Source organism: Ambystoma mexicanum, chromosome 3p (assembly GCF_040938575.1).
Source record: "Ambystoma mexicanum isolate Mex_15411 chromosome 3p, UKY_AmexF1_1, whole genome shotgun sequence".
Classification (NCBI taxonomy): domain Eukaryota; kingdom Metazoa; phylum Chordata; class Amphibia; order Caudata; family Ambystomatidae; genus Ambystoma; species Ambystoma mexicanum.
Window position 1 is genome coordinate 572,385,001 of NC_090925.1, and position 18,141 is coordinate 572,403,141.

Here is an 18,141-nt window from a genome sequence, read left to right on the forward strand (position 1 = left end):
AGGAAGAGATAGTCTCTATGCTCTAACCCCTTATGATGAAATAACTACTGCTCTGCCGAAGTACAACGGTAAGTAATGATAAATCGCCTACTCAGCCCTCACACTACTACAAACCATCAATAATCACAATCATAAAGTTGAAACAGACACAGTCATGAGATATACATCCTTTGCCTTTTGTGGAATCATGGGCCAAGGGGGCAGGCTGTACTTTTAAGAGTGTTGTAAATGTGATGAGTGCAGAGGCCCAAATAGCAAATGTAGAAGACTCCAAAATAAAGGAATGTCCAATCAAGGTTCTAAAATGAAATATATTATTTAATTGAACATTTTAATATGCAAATAATTGACTAACGCACTAGCAAACTGTGGAAAGAACACAGAAAATTAAGAACCTGGATTTGAAGGCACGCTGGGTTCTATACAACAAATTCACTTAAGAAGGATATGTCTTTGAGAAAAAGGGGCATAAGGGATAGCTTAGTAGTCACTATAGTTCCAAAGGTTGAGCTGGGGGTCTGGGCCTCACAAACATACCTTAATCTCTGCCTGATGGTTCAACATTTCTGAATAAGGCTTCTCAACGTCAAATCATTTCCTTTGTGCCTTTTGGTGGCAAGCGAGTGTCGAGTCGGAGCGGCAATGCCAGCACCCACATTGTGGTGCTGCTTGGCAATGGTGACGGCTTGAAGACGATGGGGCAGCAGCTAATGTCAGGTCTGTGCCACCTGGAGATTTAATAGCCTCTGGTACACAGAAGCAGACACTAGCCTTTGGTGCGAGGGGCTCGGCTTGCTCAACACTTCAATGGGGTCTTGGAATGGCATTCAACGATTGAGTAAACAATCTGGAGACCAGACAGCAATGTATATGGGTACACATTGGAAGTCTAGGCTGGTCTTGGATGAGGAGACAGCAGAGCTTCAGTATCGTCACTGAGTGGGCTCATGTCAGGTTTTCCATACCCAATACTAAACCAAGATCCCCTGTGAATCATCTACTACCCGGAAGGCTATCGGAGCCTTATTGGACATGGAAATATGGTCCACAATGACTACCTTCCTGTGAAGATACCACTTAGTAATGGGTGCTTAAGTTAACTCTGTACACTTCCAATGTGGTGGTTGAACTGGAACTGAAGTAAATCAAGCCATTTAAGCCTCGCACAAGGGTATGTGCGCATCTTGCAACAATTCATTAGTGAATCTTGCAGCTTAGGACCATTGCAAACAAAGGATTTTTTTCATGACCTGGATTATTAACGTCATCCTCGTTGTCACAGAACTTTGTTGACATTTCTAGAAGTTATCCGACCCAGGATAAAGACCATCACTATTTAGGTATTTCGCTTTTCTCTTTTGATTTCAAAGCGCATGACTCTGATCAAGTTGATATTCTCGGAGTCCATCTAACGAGTGCAAACCTTTCCCCATCCTCGCCCTTCCTTTATTTCCTACAGAAGTGGTTTTACATGATACTGTTGCTGCAGTGTCGTTGAATCTCCCTTTTACAGCAGATTGACTAGCTAACCAGGTATCCATAGATATTCTAAAGGTTTCCAAGGTTTAGAGACTATAATTGGGCAAACCTGTGGTTAATCTTTTTGTCTCCCACTTACTGCAGTTCTTTAGTTCAGAAGACCTGTGTGTCTGAAATCTTCTCTGCACTCAGAGATACTATTATAATACATTGGCGGGGGCTTGAAGGGCATACTGATATTTGTACAGTCAGGACTTAATTCCCTTCTCCGCCTTTGTGTACTTACTCCATGGTTTCCGGAAAGCCAGGTCTGCATGAAGACGTGACAGATTATAAGACCACACTAGATTCCTGAAACACGGAGACTATGTTGAATGAACTGGCAGAGTCTAAGCACAAACCTCAAACAGAGGTGTATGCATCTTGACAGGAGACTGCTGTTCTATTCCAAAACGCACTGTTTTACAAAACAAAGTTCAGGCCATGGTTAGTAAGAGCCCTAATATTGGAAATATCTGGGGTGCTGTGAGGGGTGCAAACACCCAAGCTAATGGTCAGAAGTCTGCAGGAATGCCATGTCCCTTATTGAATCCGGCTACTTTGCCCATTCCTGGAGTTGGCCCTAACATTACAGCCCCACCTATGCCCAGAAAATATCGGGGTGACCCTAAAGACTTTAAGGCCTTTACCATGCAATGTAAAATACATTTGCTCAATCGACCAGCATTATATGCCTGGGACGGGACAAAGGTTCTTTTATCCTCCTTAACTTAGTCAAAACAGCCCAATCTTGGACCATTCCTTATATAAACGCCAATAATCCATTTCTAAATAGATGCAATGATTTTTATTAGGTTTTCCAGTCTATGTTCAGTAGGCAAAAAACAGCAGAGTCACAACAAGTTTATGGATATACGTCAGGGAAGCAAAGATCTCTCATCCTAAATCGTTCATTTTTATGAACCTGGCTTCACAAGCCACTTGGCCTGAGACGTAGAGCTAACCATCTTTCAAAGAGGACTAAGAGGCTATCCTAAAGATGCACTGAGCCAAGTTATGAACCCACCTGCCACAATACAGGAGTGTGCAGCTTTAATAAGAAGATTAGATCAACAGTGGCAGGACCAAAAAGGCGAACACAGACATTCCGAATGGCGAAGAAGTGCATATTCGGTAGAACGTGAAGCTTTTTCTCCACATTCAGATAGCGAACCAATGCAGCTGGGAAGCACCAGATGACCTGTCGCATCAAAAGAAAGAGAAAGAGAAAGAAGAAGAAAAGGTCATCTCTGTTTCTATTGTGGCAGTCAAGGTCATCCAGTGAGGTCCTGTCCTAAAAGACCAGTCCCTAAATCGGAAAAATGAACTGATTGTCTATTGTAATGGGGGATCAATGAGTAAACATGCTGTCTCCCCTAAATTACATACTTTTGCTAAACCTGTGGAACAACAAAGGCATTTTATCATCCTGTTTACTCTCAAGGGGGCTTCACAGGAATGGATAGATGTACTGGAGATAGAGGAAATGTTATTGATGCCTCTTTTGCCCATGGAACACAGATTCTCTTAATCATGAACAAATGTATTGAGCGTCATCACTCAACAGAACATTCCTTTTTTTAAAAAAATGTATTGTATATAGTTACAAAAAAAATATAACCTTTCACAAATTTCGAATCAAATACATAATTTAGCAAAAAACGAAGGGGAAAAAATGTATACAATTAATAAACAAAACATTCACATCCAGACCAATTCCAACAGAATTTACACAATCTTTAAAAGGATTTTACAGTTCTATCTTAAAGTCCTCAAGCATCTTGACTACAGCAATCGTCTTTTGATGCGAATGTCCATCAATCAGGCTTTTCCAAAGGCAGTCGTGTACCCAGTATGTTACATCGGACATGAATCTACTGAGAAATTGATGTCTATAATTTCTCGTTCCCACACACTCCATCATCAGATGTTTGATTGATTGGTTTTCAGGTTTGGTACATGATTGACAAAGGCTTACTGCAGAGGCTCCCTTGCCTCTTCTTGCCAGTATTTCCCCAGTGTGTAAGATGTTCAATCTCAGTCTGAAAAACATATTCCTTGTTCTCCAGTCTGGAAATTTTATTAGATATTTGCTGAGGAAATCCAGTTTCCTTTCTGCTCTTTGTAGGGGATTTGGATATAACCCTGATCTTATTTTCTCAATGGTCCTAATCCAGTTCATTTCCTCCCATTTTTTTTTGGCCTTTAATGGATTTTTCTCCAACAGTTTTGAGTCTATATTCGCCCACTCCTGCCATTCCTTCGCCAGTGAGTCAAGTCTGTCCAGCTGGTGAGAATTGCCAGCCTCCAGATGTTTTCTCATATCTGTATAGAGGGATTGGTCTTGTGATGCCATAATGCGGTGGTGCAGGATCAACAGTTTCCACTCTGCTTGGGATTTTAATGATCTTAGGCCCAATTCGAAACTGATATTGTCCATCGATAGACTCATTGGTAGTCCCAAGGCATGTTTCCACACCAGACCTTCCCATTTTTGCAAAGATGAGTTCCACAATTGAGGTTTGGCTTCTAGCCCATATAATCGAACAGAAACGATTTTAGCCTGATAAAACTTGAGGATAGGTATGAATGAAAATTTACCGTATTTCCAGAGGATTCTTTTCATCTGAGCTGCAAGGGGTTTTATTTTTATCTCAAGGTCAGAGTCTGCTTTACTTGATGCCGGTGTGGCATAGATTTTGTAACCCAGGTAAACCAAATCCTCAACCCTTTTGATTGCCTCCCCCCCCCATGACCATCCTGGAAATACTATTTTTTATTCCTTTGCCGAAATATCAACACTCTTGATTTGTTAGGATTCAGAGAGAGCCCATTTTCAGCTGCATAGTTGGGAATACCATTAAGTAGATGTTGTAACTCGATGGCTGTTTTATCTAGAACTACCACATCATCGGCGTAGGCCAGCCAGTGTATTTTCTTACCATTTAGGGAGGGACTGGCCAACGCTGCGGATGCTAGAAACTCCCCCATATCCGAAGTATACAGGTTGAAGAATAGCGGGGCCCCAAGACAACCGTGGCTAACCCCCCAGTTCACTCTCGCAGGTTCTGATAGATGACCCTCTGCATCTAATCTCACCCTGATACCATTCTCCTTATGGAATTCTATAAGCATTGCCAGGAGCCCCTCTGGGATGCCTTTAGCCCTTAATTTCATCCACAACCTTCCCCTGTCCACTTGGTCAAAGGCCCTGCAGAAATCTACCCAAGCACCATAGAGTTGTTCACCTCCCTTCCCATGGGTTTTTTCACTCAGGAGATTTAATGCTATGCCATTCACTGCCGTTGAGACCCCTCCTAAACCCAGTTTGACATTGTGAGAGCATTCTGGCTTTTTTTCCCCCAGGCTTCCAGTTCCCCCAGCAGGATTTTCATAAAAATCTTGCTGTCAATATCCAACAAGGCGATGGGGCGATCATTTTTCGCCGCCTCCCTGTCGCCCCCCCTTGAATAATGGGATAACTGTAGCAGTGCGCCATGATGATGGTAATTGTTTGTGAGTCAGGATTTCCCTAAAAAGCCAATTAAGCAGTCTTGCCCATAACGCTGGATTACTCTTCAGGACTTGATATGTCTGCCCATTAGGCCATGCCGCCTTCGAGGACGAAGTCTTCATAATGATATCTTCGATATCCGGCGTGTTAAGATCGAGCCACCATTCTGCGTTAATGTTATAGTCGCATACTGTTCTTGCTGGTTGACCAAAAACTGATTTTAGGTATTTGATCCACTCACCCTCGGGTACCAGATTACACAATTGGATCGTTTTTTCCCCCTCCATTTCATGCATGGTATCCCAAAACCCCTTAGCATCTTTCGTGCCTAAAACCTCCAATATGTGCTCTCCGTTCTGTTGGAAACTTTTTACATTCCTAGCCACTGACCATTGTTTATAGCTGTTTTTAAGCTGACTTATTTGCACCGCTTGTTCAGTTTTACTGATGGAAGAGTCTTTTTATGAACCTCAATCTACCATTTAGATCTTTTTTCTTAGCCATCGTTTCTTCGTCATACACGTGCCGATGGATATGTTTTGGCCCACCCCCTCCTAGCTTCGGAGGACAAGTTTGCCAAATGAATTTAATAAAGCCTGATGGGGAGCAGTTCTCTCTTTGTACTTCTTCTGGTATTGCAGAAAGCCTTTCATTTAAATCAGCTCCCCCGGCCTTATATTTCATTAGGCGAACTTTGGCTTTCCGAGCTGTTAGCTTCTGAGGCATCCGTGGCAAAGTTTCTGCTGAGATTTCTGGGAAGAAAAGTTCCAACCTGAGATGGTCACTACCGCCCCCCTCTTTTATATTCAGGTTTACTTTCTGTTCAAAAAGACCACCAGATAGAAAAAGGTAGTCCAATATTGAGGCAGACGTGCCCTGGATCCTGGTTGGATTAGCAGGGACATCACCTGGACGACACCCATTAGACATTTTCAAACCCCAGTCATTCAACCACTCTATCCACATGTGGCCATTTTTGGTGGTTCTTTTCTCCACAGATATTCTCCGATTCCTTGGGAGATCAATGCATTGTGTGTTAAGGTCACCCCCCTAAAATTATATCCGCCCCTGGGAAGGCAGGTTTCATATCACCCAGTGCCTTGGCTAACACGTCAAGGAATGCAAGGAGTACCATGTTAGACGGATTCCAGTATATATTGCAGAAAATCATTGTTCTATCACTCGCCCCATTTCTAAATGTAGCTTTGCACATTTGTAGCCCTTGAGAAATCCCTTGAACGGAGATAACATCCTTGAATTTTGAGTTTTTGAGGGCAATAAGCAGCCCCCCACTCGGCCTCCCTCTAGCTTTCTGTACTGCCCTTTGAGCCACAATTGAGTACCCTTCAACTACTATGGTGTTTACGAGCCAGGTCTCTTGCAACATTATGACATCTCCCACATCAAACAGATAGTTCTTTATGGCCCTTGAGGTACAGTTATTGGGCCCCCGTGTGTTCCAACAAATTACTCTCATCCCCTTGTTTTCAAAGATGCTGGGACTCTAGACCCAGCTTCTGAAAAACCTCTGTTAGAATACTTGGCAGAAGGGCTAAGGTATTGTCCTTGTTGGAAACATTTGTCTGTTCACATGTGGCTTTAGGCATCTCAGTGGTGGTTTACGGATTGGTGACCCCTTCTTGGAAATGAACATTCTTTCCAACTCCCACATTCCGTGGCTGCAGTAGTTTTGGTTGGCTTTTTAGAACCAATATGTCCAAGATCCTTAAATCCCATTTTGCGTCTTCAATTGCCTGGAACACATCCCTAGATGCGCAGCCCACTTCTGCCAGGAGAGGGTTGTTTGGATCAAGGAATCTAACCGATTCTATGTCTTTACTGTTAATTAGAAACAAACTCTGAACTTTTTTCAAAAGAGAAAGTATGGTCCCACGGTTTAAAAGTTTTGCCTGCTTTTTGGCAGTTAAAGAGAGCCAAATAATTGGCATCGCATAGAGTGAGTCCGTAGTAGTTTTTTCCTCCATCTGTGGGGACATTTGTTCCAGATTTCCAGTAATCACCTGAGATTAACTTGCACTTTCTTCCAATAGTCTTGATTTTTCCAAGACAAGGGCAGAGTCTCCCAAGCACCTAAATTTACCTTTGCCCAGTTTTATTTCTACCGCCAGAGATGCCGGTTTCTTCTGATTTTGCACTGTAGGTTTTGTCAGAAAAATTGGGGCGATCTTTACATTAGTTTTTGGTTCGACTGTGGCCCCACCCTTAACCGGGGATGATTTCGACCCTGATTTTTGTTTTACTTTAAGAAAAATGGGTGCTAGCTTGATAACCTTCTTCAAATTAGATGAAGCTGGGGCCGCTTCCTGTTTGTTCAGAGTCTTATCTGTTTGTGAGCCTCTTGATGTCACACTCAAAGTGGCCTTGATTTTATTAAGGCCAGTTTTCTTTTCATCTTTCTGGGCAACCTGGGGGGCTCTTATCTGGTTGTTCTTCATCTTCGCACCCTCACTTTTTCCCTGTGGGCTATTCACTGAATCAAGTTCAACAATTTCTTGGTCATCCTTAGCTACCGCTGGATGGCAAAAACCAGCTTTCTTCGCAAGTGAGTTAGTATCTGGCTTCTTATGTTTTACTCTCAATTGTTTCTTTGATTTTTTCCCCATTTTTTGCTGGCATCTTTTTCTTTGAGCCTTTTCACCCTTCTTGCTTCCCTTTTTCGATTCTTTTTCCCCCCAAGGTTTGCACTTTGGGGATGAGCTGCTGGGGACTCCTCGCCTTGAGAGTCCGACTGAATGCTGGGGATGACTGGGGGCGGATTTCCAGCTGGATCTTCTTCTTGAAACCCCTCTACCACATTGGCCAGTCTGCGAAACTCTTCCAGATTCGACTCCGACAACGGGGTGTCATCCATTTGTTGACTAATAACCTCTAGTGGCTCCGACACTGTCCGCTCCAATTGTTTTTGATTTAATAATTGGAGTTGGGACGGCAAAGCATGGTTTAGATATCTGTCAATCTCTTCCGATTTATTTATGGCTGCCCAAGACCTTTGAAGAGCTGAGATGTCCAGCCCTTGTTTAATTGACTCTATCTGCATTTCATGCAGTTTCGACAGCACATTTGTATTGATGACATTACAACAACCCACCACTGCCCCGTCTAGAGCAGCCACCTCCTTCATCATTTCCATTAGCGAGCCCGATTGAAGTTGCACCTCAGTTTTCAAAAGTTCGAACACGGACACTAACGAGTTCAAAACATAAATGAGTGCACTCAATGAGTTGTCATTTGACTGGACCCTTTTTTCGGCATTTTCCCCCTCGGGGGTCACTTAAGTCTAGGACTGGTGGTACTTCAATTAGTGCTTCCTGCGATGGACCCGCGAACTCTAGGTTAGTGTCTGGACCAGACAGGTTAAGATTACTTAACGTTTGATCACTTGTGTCCAGGTCCAGAACAGGCCTGGCAGACTCATTAGACCCTTTATGATTTCTAATAAGGCTTGAGGATGTATCCATAACTTTATTCATTTACGGTACATAAAACTGTTTCCTTTCTCCAAAATGTTCATCAATCTTTTTTTGAATTTTGGTTGTAGTTATTGTAAATTCGAGACCCTTTTTCCAGTTATCCGCCAGAATAGATTCTGCTTCCTGCCCCCCAAAAGTTCCTACTGGTGTAGTAAGGGGGGACAGAGATGGATCTGCATGCACTTGTACCCGAAGCTGTTGAACCCCCAATGCCGGAGACAGGGCCTTCTCACTTACTTCTAAAGGCCCCTCACGCCATGAGTTAGCGGGCTGCGGGCCATTTTTGGCTCCTCCCATTCTGGGGCTCTCGGGTCATCCTGAAGTGCATTGCTCCGCAGTTTCATCGCCCTAATTGATACCAACTATGGACAATTCCAAACGGGCCTCACTCACAAATTCAAAACCCTCTGGCCCCTCTGGCCTCCCGCAGGGGACTTAAAAGAGATATGAGCCAGTGTGGCTCAAGGCTAAAAGGCTCAAGGCGCGAAGGCCAAAAGCCCACCGTCACAACACAGGTATCAAACCGGCACCTCCGTGCCCAAAGGCACCCTTGTTTTCCTTCGCGCAGGGTTCCCAGCCACCAGGGACTTGAACGGCTCAAAGGCAACAAGCCCGCAGTCACCGTACAAATCACAAGCAAACAGGCCCTGTGCGCTCACACAGTAGTGGATAGTGAGGAATTGTTCAAGTGCTGGATAACATCTACTATCTCCACTGCCAGGTATCACTAGGCTGGTTTAGCAGGCTGGGCTTGGCTGAGTTAATAGACTAGGCTATGTTTAACTGTGTTTAACCCTGCTGCAACAGCCCCAGTAGCAAAAGCAATAGCCCACACAATCAGTTTAATCTAATTGCTCAAAACAGTTTTACTTTTGGCAGCAGATAGATAGATTTGCTATACATTACTGCTGTGCATTACTGAACTGAACTGCAATTTGCCGTATATAATCCACAGCAGGTTAGGCAGGTTAGGCAGTACAATAACTCAATAGCTCGTTGACCGCAATACCCACATATACCCACACTATGGAGCTCAGTTCAGTTGCCGCGCGGTTTTCCTGAGCGTTTGAGGTTTTTCTGAGGCTATATTGAGTTTATATTGTGCGTGATCACCCGCGCCTCACCTCTCTTATGGGCGTTGAGCATGCTCCAAGAGACCTCAAGAAACAATCCAATTTGATTCTATTGCGGCACCACATTTTCAGGTAATACTCCGCATTCCTTGGCTCACTATTCACAAACCTCTAATCGATTGGATACTAAAGAAAACATACCTTCCCTGGGGTCAGATGTCCCAAATTGTGTCAAGTTCCTATAAATGAAAACAAACTCACATTGGGAAGACAACCTTGTTTGGCTTTAGTCCAACTGCCTAATATTCCGTCCGAGTATCGGGATTATGCAGATGTGCTTAATCATGTTGAAGCAAACAAGCTTCCGCCTCACTGACATGATTTTCAAATTAAGTTATTGCCAGGGGCTCAAATCCCTATGTTTTGTTATGTTAAAGCTTCTTATACCACACCCTGTTGCCATCTGTGTGGTCTCTTGGCGCTCTGGTGGATCTGCAATGATAGCGGGTTGCCAAGGTTTGTGAGTCTGATTGAGCAGGAAAAGAGCAAGAGAGCTTTGATGTGATGCTGAAAGCTTCAGTTCGGAGAAACCGGTCGAGCATTGGTGCTTTTTCAGTCGGTAGCCGTCATGTGGTGTTGAGGTGAGATTGTATGTGGTTTGGTTTCATGTTGGGTGTTGTGAAGTGGGTGCGGAAGAGGTATGGTTGTCTTTAGTTCATCTGAGTTTGAGGTTGAGTATGCAGAATTGTGAGGTTTTAGTGTGTTTAGTTAGTAGCAATACATTTCCAACCCCCAACACTCCATCTAGGTGTTTGTGCATTTCCTAGCTCCAACAATGCATCTACGTAGGGTAAATTTCCTACCCCCAAAAAATCCTTCAAAGTGTGGCACACTTCCCACCCCCAACAATCCATCCAAGTGTGGTGCATTTCATACACCCAACAATCCATCTAGGTGTGGTACATTTCCCACCCCCAGCCCTATGGAAGGATGTATGCCCTCTGTGAGAAACCAGAAAGTGTCTCACCCACTAGTTCCCAGGGATCTGTCATCCAGGTGGCCAGGACATGGCCATCGCTTTTGGCTCCAGTTCCAGGGGGTGGACCAGTGTGGGAGGATCACCTGGGTGAGGGGTCTTCGGGGAGTGGAACACTGGATGGTGAGATGCAGTATACCCTTCCCTTTTTCCCCATCATACTAGGTAAGTTATTTAGGAACTCTATCTCCCTCCCCCTTTTACAACATTACCACTTTCACACGGACAGCCCATTATGTGAGAAAACAGACTAACACCCGAGCAGTATACCTGATGTGTCCCAATACGATGATCAGACGAGGTCAGGCAATTACTGACCATCACATACACCTGACTTCCATTAAGCTTCCACACACAAATAAAAGGCAGAGCACGAGAGCACACTCTGAACAAGGCAAAGCACACAAGGAAACAGCTTTTTCGAGATGGCAGCTGAATGAGAGGAGAAGGACAGCAAGACAGAAGGGGATCGCAAGGATGGAAATTGCCTTGACCTTTTCGACAAGGAACCATTACTTTTCAGAATCCTCGAGAACAGAAAGGGTAAGACCAGGAAACCAGGCAAAAGAATCCTGGATTCAGTGTCAGAGATACCTGGGGCCCTCGTGCGTCAATAATCAAGGCGGGTAGCAGCAGCAGCCACCGTGGTTCCGTCCTTGGCTCCATGAAAAAAGCAGTGTCAGTGAAATCAACACAGCCAGTGAGTTGAGGAGACCAATAAAAACCAGTCTGTGTTGAAGCCAAGGTTGCAAGCAGCAACATTGTATGGCAAGCACTGGAACGAACATTGTTAAAACGTTTGTGATAAGAGAAGTAAGTAAATGATAAAGTGATTGAACTTTAAAAGCAAAATACAATACCGTTGACAGATTGGTCTGGCACTGCGTGGGTGCTCAATCGAAGGTCTCTGTAAGGTATCCAGCTGAGAAGTGGCAAAAGTTAAAGTGAGAAAAAGGTTATATCAAGAAGAGAACGAGTAATTGTGAATCAAAGTGGTCCTGTGACGGCTCGAGCAAAATCCAGCACTCAGTCGAAAGTCTTCGATTTTGATGAAGTAAAGAAAGTTTTGAAAAGTAGATAAACTTGGTCCGAGCTTGGCAGAGGGAGACCAATTGAAGGTTTTGTGTCTAAGTGGGTCTGAGACCGGCAGAGGGGGACCCGGGGTGAAGAGTAAATCACCCAAGAAGTTCTATATGTGAAATACTAAAAAGAAAGGAACTTTAATATTGGTTGTGTTGCATCAGGCTCTCTGAAATAATTGACTTTGAATGGCAACGAGACTTTGGCACAGAAGGCCCTGATGTTGAGGTTTTGAATTGCATCCTCATGCTAGAGAAGCCAAAGAGTGTGCTAAACTTGAGTGTGCCGCCATGTCCTGTGCTGAAAACGTGGGGAAGGCCAGCCAATGACTTGAATATCCTGACATATCATTTCTTGAACACTTTTCTTTTGCATGACATGGTTTCCCAAACTGTTTGTATTCAGAAGGATTAGTAATAGGTTTATTAGTATAGGCCCTTTTATTTTGACAGACTCGACTAGGACTTTATTATTTCATGGTCGTAGCTTGCCCCCATCTTTAGATTTAGGATTAGATAGATGTTTTTCAAACCCAATTGAAATTCAATAAACACCCTTGAACTGTGATTACTCTTGTATGCCTTACTGTTTGATACCATGCTTTCCTTACACCCCACAGAAATTGAAAACGTAATATTAAAACAATACATTGATGACAAAATGAAAAATGGATTCATACGCCATTCCAGATCCCGTGCTGGGGCCATCATCTTCTTTATTCCGAATAAGAGATAAAACAGAGCTCAGACCTTGTATAGACTATAGACCGCTCAATTATATTACCATAAAGAATTGGTATCAGTTACTGCTGATTCATGTCCTTTTGGATCAAGCTTGTCATAGTACGATATACACCAACCTGGACTTAAAAAGGTGCATATAATCTGGTGAGAATAGCTGAAGGAGGCAAATGGAAGATAGCATTTTGCACTTGTTATGGGCATTATGAATATCTTGTTATACCCTTTGGGTTGTGTAATGCTCCGGCAGCCTTCCAGTTTTTTCTAAATTATGTATTTAGGGACATCATAGATGTCTATGTTATAATTTAATTGGATATCTTAATTTATTCAACCTCTAAAAAGGAACATGTAATACATGTACGAGAAGGGTCGTCCCAGTTACTAGCAGAACCTCTACGCCAAAGGGCTCGAAATGCGTATTTCACCAACAATAAGTACCATATCTGGGATATATCCTTTCCCCAGACAACATCGAGATGGAGCCTAGAAAGATCGATGCCAATCCCAACAACCGTCAAGGAAGTGCAAAGATTTCCTGGTTTTGCAAATTGTTATCATCGGTTTATCCTGAAGTACTCCAAGTGCCCTTGACCACCCTCCTACGTAAAGGACATGCTTATTTATGGAACTGAAAAAAACCAAGGAGCCTCCGACTACCTAAAACCCTGGTCTTGAAAATCCCGGATTCAGAACTCCCCTACGTAGTAGAAGCCGATGCAGCCGATTACATTTTAGCCGTAGTGTTGTCTCAAACTGACCCTCATTCCAAGCTTAAAACACCCTATCGCATATCACTCCAAAAAACTCAATGCTGCCGAACAGAACTACAGTATATTTGACAAAGAGCTATTAGCCATAAAGGAAGACTTCACCACCTGGAGACATGATTTGGAAGGAGCAAAACATCCCATTCTTGTTATCACAGATCACCGGAATCTGCAATTTCTGAGGACTGCCCGATCCATCAATCAAAGGCAAAATCACTGGCTACATTTCTTTTTACACTTTAGCTTCGAGGTTACGTGCACTCCAGGTGCCCAGAACACCAAAGCTGATGCTTGATCACAAAAAGACCCAATGCCCTCTGCACCCATTGAAGGAATCCCATTTGTAGCCCCTTCTCAAATGTTATCCACTCTCTGATCCGAACTAGTAGGGTATTAAGAGAGGTTACGTCTTACCTATATCAATACTAGGAAAAGATTATTTCTTGTTGAAAACACTACTCATCAGGAACAACAAGGGCTTTTGTTCCATGGCACTAGACTGACTGCCTACCAAGGCGTTCAAATCCTGCTTCCTACAATGGCGTCATGATGATATAGGATCCAGACATTTGGTTGTTTTAAAAACACAAAAGAAGGTGGACAGGTATGCTTGATGGAAAGACTGTGCCAAAGACATCAGAGATTATATTCAAGGATGTGGTGTCTGTTCCTGATCCAAAGTCAATCATCATCAAACCATGAGGTTATTACAACCCCTTCCCGAACCTAAAAGGTCCATGAACCCATTCTTCGATGGACTTCATCACAGACCTTCCCCTCGTACAAGGACAAATTGCAATTCTAACTATCGTAGATTCATTTACTAAGATTGTTTACTTCATAGCCCTTCCTAAAGAACCATCAGCAGGCTCATTATCCCAACTCTTTATTAAAAATGTTTTTTGGTTAGATGGTCTTCCCAAGTCCATCATTAGAGACAGAGGTTCCCAGGTTGTGTCTCATTTCTGGAGAGAAATCAGCAGGCTTCTAGGAATTGATCTACATTTTTACTCAACATACCATCCCCAGAGCAATGAACAAATGGAGAGGGTGAATCAAATAATAGGCAAATATCTACGATATTATGCTATCCTATGCAACAAATTCTGAGTAACGTTATTACCCATGGAAGAATTTTCCTAGAACGACTCATCATTTCATCATTGGTTAATACTCTGTTTGATCTATCATATGGATATCATTCTTGTTCTGCTCAGGAACATATCAGTAGGCTACATCAAGGCTTCCAGAAAGCATCGTCATAACTAAAACATGCTCAGTAACAAACAAAAAAATACGCTGACAGGAAAAGGCAAGAAGCCCCGCTCTATAAAGTGAATGATAACATCTGGTTGGCCACAACTTACATTCAATTACCAACTTGTCACCAGAAATTCAAACCCATATATATAGGTCCCTTCAAGATAGAGAGGATCAATCTGTTTGCAATGAGGTTGACTGTTCCTCCAATATATCCAGTATTTCACATATCACTTCTCAAACCTGCCACTCATTCCCTCCGTTAGAGAGATCTACCACACCTCCTGGCGGTGGGTCCACAAGATGAATACGAGGTTAAGAAGATCATAGTTTCCTGTGTCTAGAAAAACACCATACAATATCTGATTGACTGGACCCGAGGATAGAACATGAGTCTCGGCCAAAGACGTTTTTCTCCCCTTTGGTTAAACGATTTCATTTACTGAACCCTGGAGAACCCAGACATAGAAGCCCTAGCTCCTTTCCCCTAGGAAGGAGGCCTAGAAGAGGTCATACTGTCAGGTTTTCCATACCTGGCACTAAACCAGGGTCCCCTGTAAATCATCTATTACCTGGAAGGCTTTGGCAGCCTTATTGGACACAGAGATTTGCTCCACGGTGACCAACTCCCTGAGAAAATACCATGTACTAATCGCGGCTTCAGTTAACTCTGTTCACTTCCAATATGGTGGTTGAACTGGAAGTGAAGTACATCAACCCATTTAAGCCTTGCACATCTTGCAACAATTCATTAGTGCATCTCGCAGCGGAGGACCATTGCGAACTCTAAGGATCTTATTTCATGACCAGGATTATTAACTACATCCTCGCTGTCACTGAACTTTGGTGACATTTCTAGCAGTTATCCGACCCAGGACGAAGACCATCAGTATTTATGTATTTAGCCTTTCTCTTTTGATTTCACCATGCATGACTCTGATTAAATTGATATTCTCTGAGTCCATCTAATGAGTGAAAACCTTCCCTATCCTCGCCCTTACTTTATTTCCTACGGAAGTGGCTTTACATGATACTGTTGCTGCAGTGTCGTGGAATCTCCCTTTTACAGTGGATTGACTAGCCAACCAGGTAACCATAGATATTCTCAATGCTTTCAAGGCTTCGAGACCCTATTGGGCAAACCTGTAATTATCTTTTTGTCTCCCACTTACTCCAGTTCTTCAGTTCAGAAGACCTGGTCGCCTGAAATTTACTCTGCACTCAAACATACTATACTATTACTATACATCAGCAGGGACTTGAAGGAGGTTGTGATATTTGCACAGTCGGAAATTCTTTCCCTTCTACGCCTTTAAATACTTACTCCACGGTTCCCGAAAGCCAGGTTTGAATAAAGATGTGACAGAGATGTGAAGATGTTAGAGCGTTTAAGACAACAATGATTTTGACGGTTTCCTCCCTCGCAACTTCCAGGATGGCATCAAATATGTCCAAAGAAGTGTCCATGTGGTTCAGGGAAGCAGGGACAGCAAGATTTCTTCCTTTATTCTGAAAGTCCGCTGTGACTCACTACATGGGATCAAGGGCAAGGTGCGTTCTGTTATTCTTTACTCCCAGCCCAGGGTACTTGGCTGGCACTTGCATGGGTTCCTTCACCTCCAGTGTGGAGCCTATTTCCAGTGCAGTTAGCAGAGTGCAGGTCTTGGTTTAACAGCAAGTCACCCCCAATGTACCCTGGGCATGGGTAAGGGGCAAAGCTTGCCTATGCCTTAGAACCTCTCCATCTTCACCTCATAAATGGAGTACTTTGGACTGAACTGCACTCCCAATAGAGGTCCACCAAATGCTTCTGTTCTTCCTTTAAGTCCAAAGTGAATCAAGGAAGGAGTGCAGACCCATACCTTATAAGTCTCTGTAATGGGGTCCTATCCCTGTAGCTTTGACAGGTAACCCATACCTTCTTGCATCATACCCAGAGGGGTTTTACCTGCAGGAAATGGAGGGGATACTAAGGAGGGGTAGCCCTATGGATAAATAAGGATTAAACCATCCCTTAGTTCCCTTCTGCTCTTTCAGGCTACTCTAAAACCCACCCCTTCCCAAAAATGCAGCTTCAAATGCTAGCTGCTATGCAACATCCTAGTGTGAAGCTGGTCTTTGTTATAGGTGGGCCTTTGTGAACCATGGTTCACGGGAAAAATCCTATTGAGAGTTTAATGGGCTGGAAGAGAGGTGTTGCCTAATCTCCAGCGGATCAAAAGAGACAGCCTTTTGTATTGCTTGCTGAAGCCAACGGTATGAACCCACACAGCCTATCCCTAGATGGCCTAAGAACAGGTTTGACAGGAGAATGATACCAGTTTTATGTGGCTTTAATAAGTGTGTGCACTGTCAGTCACCAAACCCAAAACCAACTTTGTCTTAGTCTCAGATATAACCTTTGCACCAGACAGATAGGCCCACAATTATCATGCGTTTGGATCAGTGGTGCATCTGCTAAATGCAATCTCTGTCTGCAGTGACTTTCTGTGTAGCAGCTGTCAAATAGGGCACATGTGACCTCTGACCCTGGTCTGTGCCACAGAAGGGAAGGTGCTGCAAATGAAGACACTGATTCAGCAAGGCACATGTGTGTACTATGCTTTTGGAATGGAGCTTTATGAATGGGGGACTGGTTAGCAGGCCACACTTTTTTTAGATGGATTACGTGCATCATTTTGTCATTTAATAAAAATCGAAAGGCTAGGGCCTCTACACCCTTACCAGGTGGCAATTCTGCAGACTCATCCTCTTTTTTTCACCCAACAACACCCAACAGCAAACTCCCAAGGCTGCTAAAGCTTTTCCTCTTTTAGGTTTGTTCTGTAGCATCCCATAGATGCCCTAAGCCCACCCCACACCCTGATTCCCATTAGTTAGGTACTGGAGATGTTTGCAGGATTGGGGCTTAAGCACACTGGAGGTAATCATCGAACGTAGAAAGATTGTAGATAACTATATAAGGCAAGACACAGGCTGAATCACCAATCCAAAGAAACTATTTTTAAACTGATATGCACTCAACAATCAATGAAAACAGGTGTACAATTCAGCTAGCATTACACAATTTAATTTCTTTTAATTTTGTCATTTGTATAGTGCATTTCACTATGGGTATGGTCCCACCAGGTCAAATGAAAGCCCTCAGAGAGATTGAAGTATGGGAAAGTTTGGAGATGCTAGTATGCGTGTGTTTATAATGGACATTAAAGGTTATGAGGGCTTGGCAGAGCCGCTGCTAACCACACATGTCTAATTGGCATGTGTGTGGGTGGAGAGATGTACTCTAGGGAAATAGGCTGTAGGGTGTTTGTAACAGAATAGTCAGTTATGTGTCTAGCTTCAGTTCGAATTTGTCGTTGTGAAAGGTTTCTACATTCTTATGGCAGAAGTGTTGTACATAGTGTCATTGGGAGTGTGGCCTCTAGCTAATTCCCAAAGTGCAGAATGCAAGAGCAAAAATGCATTGGTTAGAATCAAATGAAAGCCTAGAATTGGTACTGTCAGCAAAATTCTAAAACATCTGGGATTATAAATTATGGTGGGTATACCTGCGACGCTTCCAGCTATCATTAAGTGGCTGCATTTAAGACCCCACTTAACTGTAAAGGCAGAATTCCGCCAACACATGCATTAGCTGCACCTCCTCAGAGGCAGTC

At 43.4% G+C, this 18,141-nt stretch overlaps 1 protein-coding gene across 2 annotated transcripts in view; it reads right to left on the reverse strand.

Moving 5' to 3' along the window:
* Positions 1 to 18,141, reverse strand: part of SLC2A10 (solute carrier family 2 member 10) — a 507,763-nt gene that overhangs the window by 267,786 nt on the left and 221,836 nt on the right. The window contains exon 4 of one of the 2 annotated variants that reach the window (XM_069651302.1): positions 351 to 2,719. The exons of the other annotated variant lie outside the window; for it this stretch is intronic. Coding sequence (XP_069507403.1) covers positions 2,589 to 2,719 — 131 coding nt within the window. The 3' untranslated portion in view covers positions 351 to 2,588. Of the gene's footprint in view, positions 1 to 350; positions 2,720 to 18,141 lie in introns of those variants that run through there. 2 annotated transcript variants of the gene reach the window in all.